Source organism: Calonectris borealis, chromosome 2 (assembly GCF_964195595.1).
Source record: "Calonectris borealis chromosome 2, bCalBor7.hap1.2, whole genome shotgun sequence".
Lineage (NCBI taxonomy): Eukaryota > Metazoa > Chordata > Aves > Procellariiformes > Procellariidae > Calonectris > Calonectris borealis.
The window spans coordinates 43537172-43542429 of NC_134313.1; the positions used below are offsets into that span (position 1 = coordinate 43537172).

The 5258-nt window shown below is 49.2% G+C and overlaps 1 protein-coding gene across 1 annotated transcript; it reads left to right on the forward strand.

Annotated features, from left to right (window-relative positions):
* The first annotated feature begins 223 nt into the window (after window positions 1-223).
* PENK (proenkephalin) lies at window positions 224-5258 on the forward strand. The gene is made up of 3 exons (XM_075140653.1): window positions 224-469; window positions 998-1139; window positions 3992-5258. The coding sequence occupies exons 2-3, from the start codon at window positions 1002-1004 to the stop codon at window positions 4655-4657; spliced, it is 804 nt and encodes a 267-aa protein (XP_074996754.1). The 5' UTR covers window positions 224-469; window positions 998-1001; the 3' UTR covers window positions 4658-5258.

Consider the following 5258-nt stretch of genomic DNA (forward strand, 5'->3'; position numbering starts at 1 on the left):
GTGAAAACTTCCCCCGGTAACTTTCCCGGTGCCGGTCCCCGCTCCCCCCGACGGCAGGGGCACCCCCCCCTGCAAGCCCCGTCGGAGTCACTGACGGCGGGGCAGCGGCGCCGTGGGGGGATGTCGTAGGTGCTGCGTCAGCGGGAGCCCGACGGCGATTGGGGGAGGCCGCGCTCTCCCCGCGTTCACTAATTATAAAGTGCCGCCGCCGCCGCCCGCAGCCGCTCCGCAGCGGCGCGCCCGGCCCCGGCAGCCGGCCCTCGGCTCGGCTCGGCGCCCCCCTCAGAGCCGCCCTCACCGAAGCTGTCAGCAGCCGCAGGCTGTGAGTTCCTTCCCCCCGCGCCCCCTCTGGGGTTTCTCCAGAGGCTGCTCGGCTTCGCTATAAATAATAGCGGCTCCGACGCCGAGGTTCCAGCAAGGCGCAGCTCACTCCTGAGCAACTCCCGGGAGCCCCGAGGGGAGCCTGTGTGTGAGTGAACTGCTCTGCCTGCGGGGGGGGTCCGGGGGAGGGCCGCGGGCGGCTCTGCCGGGGCTGGTGCCCGTCGTTGGGGCGGCTACTTGGGGCGCTGCGGTGGGAAACCCTTCCCGGGAGGGGCTGCCGTCCCGGCCGTGCCGCTCCGCGGTGGGTCTCTCCCCCTGAGGCGCGGGCTTTGCGGGAAGGGCGGGGTAAAGTGTTTTGGGACGAGCACTTTCACCGGACGGGAGCTTCGGGGCGCTTCATCGTTCGGGTCCGCTCCTGCTCCGGACGCAGATCTGTTGCCTTGCAGCTGCCAAGCTCCTGGTTACCTTTAAGCTCCTGCTTACCTTAAGCGCCTGCTTACCTCGCAAGCAACACCGCCCCGGCTCCAAAAAGCGTGTGAGTTACCGGAGTTGCGTGCGACCCAGGACTTGGTTTTAAACCGCGGCGGCCGAACAGTTTCGTGCCACCTTTTCCTGCTCCGAAGCTGGGGGTGGGAGCGGGGGGAGGCGGCTGCCGCCTGACCTCTCCTTCTTGCAGCCCCATGGCGTTGCTCCTGAGACTCGGCTGCTCGCTGCTGGCCCTCAGCACCTGCCTGCTCCCGAGGGCGCGGGCGGACTGCGGCCGCGACTGCGCCGCCTGCGCCTACCGCCTGGGACCCCGCGCCGGCATCCACCCCCTGGTAAGCGGGAGCGGGGCCGGGGGGCGCCGCCCGGTCGCTTCGGCGCCGCGGAGACCCCTCCGCCGGGCCGGGGCCCGCCCCGCGTTCACTTCGGGAGGGAGGAAAAGGGGAAGGGGGCAAAGGAGCGAAATAACAAAAATAAATAGTGGGGGAAGCGGCCGGGGTCGCTGGCAAGGGGGGAGGGAGGAGTGGGCCCCGGGGCGCTGGGGAGAGGGCGAGGCGGGGGGGCCGGGAGGCGCCGACACAAACCCAGCGCGCCCCGAGGAGAGCCCCCCCCAGCCCGCCCGTCCCTCCCGCTGCCCGTCAGCGAGCGGTGGCTCCCGGGGGGGCACACCCCGCGCCGGGCAGCCCCGGGGGAAGCAAGGAAAAAGCCGAGTGAAAACGTAAGGGGAAAGGGAAATCTGGCCGGAGAGGGCAGCTCTGCAGGGAAGGGTGGTCGGCAGGGCGGGGGAAGGCCGGGCGGGACGGGGGGCGGAGGGTCTCGACCCCCGGCCCGGGCTCCCCGGCAGGATGCGCTGTCTTCAGGCAGGATGGCTGTCGAGCTGAAAAGCGGCGGATCTGCCTGAAATCTCACAAAAAGTGGGGTTCGAGCCTGATTTGAGTAGCAATACCTCCCGCTTGCATGGTGCTGCACAGCGCTAGGAATATGCCTGTGAAAGATCCCTTTGACATTGTCTCCTAAGACAAATCATGCTAAGAAACCCCCCCCCGCTCCGCGTTCTAGAGTTATCTGTAATTTTAATCATATTGAAATTATTTAAAAGTATAGTCACAGAGGCAACTCAACTTGAAATTTAAGGATCGGGGTCGGTGAAAATCTGGGGTCCCTCAGCCCTCCCTGAAGAATGTGGGAACTCAGGCTGCCGAGTTCTTTGCCAGTGGCACTGCGGTTCCTGACCTCAAATAGATGTGTATTGAGGCATCACCTCTCACTACGTGTAAATGATCTGAAAAGTTTTGTTCCTAAGATGTCATCGATTATTTTGGGAGCACATAAAAGGAAGGATTGGACCCTATTCTTATGCAGAATTAGGAATCACTGAGTGATTCCTGCTTACTCCAAAAGCAAGGACTCACTCTTAACCACAGCAGGTTCATACGGGCAATATTCTTAGGATAGCTGGCAAAACAGTTTTTTGCTTACATTAGCTTTCAATCAAACTTTAGCTTTAATGTCAACTAGGGGAAAAAAGTGGTAGTTTGCTCTTTTGGAGGGAAGGATACATGCTTTTCGGAGTATATGTTGTGGGTGTCTGTATCGATACTCTCTCTTGTACACCTTCAGTAATTATTCAAGAAACAATCAAAATCTCATTCCATAACAACACTTATTAGTTGAAATGGGAAAATAAGCAATGTGCCATACCATACATTCCTCATACACGTATAAATAGCCTTTAGAAACAAGTGTTTCTAGTAACATAACTGATTTTATCACATTGTATCTGCAAGATACAAGATTTATCACATTGTACCTGGTTATTCACACCTATGAGATAGCATATGTTAATTTGGCCAGAGGGGGTTATTTAAACTAATTGAGAAGGGAAGAGGAAGGGAAAGACCTATTCTTGCTTTGATTTAGAGCAATTTCAAAGTCAGACTGAAGCTGAGATCACATTCTCTTTGCAGCATAACTATAATACATAACAACAAGTATGTAGTGCCAGTTAAAATAACTAAATTATTGTTGCAAAATACATAAATCCCTTTACTTTTCTTTTGATCATATCAAAAACCATATATAAATTTCTCAGACTCAAATGGGGCTCAACAGTCTGGTAAGGCCAGAGGTCAGTTAGCTGTTAGAGGAAACTGTGCTGGGGTTTAATTTCACATTTTAAAGCATATTGAGATCCTTGGAAAACATCATCTATAGGCAGAATAAGCGTTTCTCTTATAGAAAATATTGATGATTTCTTGTTTAATTATTGTGGTATAAAAACCATGGGCAAGAAAAAAACACTGGATTCACTTTTTTTCCAACTGAAGAGTGTGGCTTCAGAAGAAGTAAATTCCCCTGACACAACAGAGAGAGTAGTAGCTAATATGTATGTTATTATCTTTACATGACAGGTTACGATATATGCATACACATACTGAAAACTTTTTTTATGTCTTAGCCTGAAATGTTTTCATTATAGTCAGAAGCAACACAGCTTAGGAACTTTTCCCCTCTTTCTGATTGTCACTACTTTGTATGTCAAACTAGCAAAACCAGAAGTTTGATCCTGCCTAAGCCTGTATTTCTACATTTGAATTGGTACATATTTGAAAGATCTGTTCCACGAAGAGAAACTGATGATAACAGACAGAAATATAGCTTTAGAGCTGTGCAGTGTGTTGAAGATACTGAGCGGTACAGTACAGCTGGCTTCTTTGCAATGACAATGCTGTGTAACTTCTTTCCTAAAATTTCTGAATGTTACTTTTAATTATGAAGATTGAATACACTTCCACACTTTCATTATGAAGCAAACCACAATTGGTTTTTAGCTTCCCAGTAGTAAAAACAAAACAAAAAAAAATCATAACAACGCACCCGAGCGCAAGGGAGATGCAGGAGCTGTATGTGTGGCTTCCTTTGAAACAGAAACATGGAGACCCTTGATCCATCTTGTCCAGTATTCTGTCTCTTAGAGTGGAGACTACCCTGTCCTTCAGAGAGGGATATGAAGAACTTCAGAACAGACAGTGAGGAAACCAGCTGTTCACGAAGAGCAGTCCTTCCAAGCCACTCACAAAGAGAGGCTCACTCGTGGTCTTTTAAAAACAAGTAAATCTAAGACAAGGTGGCAGTGAGGTGCTTGTTACTATCAAATCTTTCTCAGTAAACCACATCCGTTTTTCAGGCATGTACACTAGAATGTGAAGGAAAGCTGCCTTCTGCCAAAGCCTGGGAGACCTGTAAGGAGCTCCTGCAACTGGCAAAGCTGGATCTTTCTGAGGATGGCAACATTGCTCCAGGAGACAAGAAAGAGCTGGATGAGAATCATTTGCTTGCAAAGAAGTATGGAGGCTTCATGAAAAGATACGGGGGGTTCATGAAGAAAATGGATGAGCTCTATCGGGTAGAACCAGAGGATGAAGCTAACGGAGGAGAAATCCTGGCTAAGAGGTATGGAGGGTTTATGAAGAAAGACTCGGACGACGATGCTCTTGCTAATTCCTCTGATCTGCTGAAGGAGCTTCTAGGAACAGGGGATAACCCTGAAGCGGGGCATTACCAAGAGATAAATGAAAACGACGGGGATGTCAGCAAAAGATATGGAGGCTTCATGAAAAGCATAAAGCGCAGCCCCGAATTGGAAGATGAAGCCAAAGAGCTGCAAAAGAGATATGGTGGTTTCATGAGAAGAGTGGGCAGGCCAGAATGGTGGCTGGACTACCAGAAACGTTACGGTGGGTTTCTTAAGCGCTTCGCCGACTCCATTCTCCCTTCAGAAGAAGATGGGGAAACTTATTCCAAAGAGGTCCCAGAGATGGAAAAGAGATATGGTGGATTTATGAGATTTTAATACCTTTCCCTTTATCCCTTTTGTCCTAAATGAGAAAGACTGCCTTATTGGTCATAACTTATTGTAACGTGTTGCTTGTACTGTACAGTTTTTTACTGTCCTTGGTTAATGATGCAACCTGCGATCTGTTGTTTCAGGTTCTGTGTTCTTTCAAGTCAAATAATTTCTGTTTTAGTCAAGTTTCAGTCTGTATTGTAGTTTCCATGCTAGAACTATTTTGATTACTGTATCCATTTTCTTTAAAGAGGAAGTACATCTACAGTAGAGTTGCTTAACTGTATATACAATAAATTCTTCATCCTAACTGCATAAATTCTGAAATGCTATTTATTTTCTCTTAGTCATTTAATCAAACATCATCTCAATTTTTCTTTAAGCAATCAGTAATGCCAACCTCTTTTCTGTAATTACAAAATTTGTACTGCACACACTGCTGAAACAAATTTGTCTTTAGTTTTCTCAGATTCTTAGAATACTAGAATAATAAATATACTCTAAAGCAGATATAACTGTATTTGCTCTAACTGCACTCATTTTAACCAGTTAGCAGAATCAGTGTTTAAAGCCTAAATTTATAATTCATAGTGTTCAGCCAATTCAC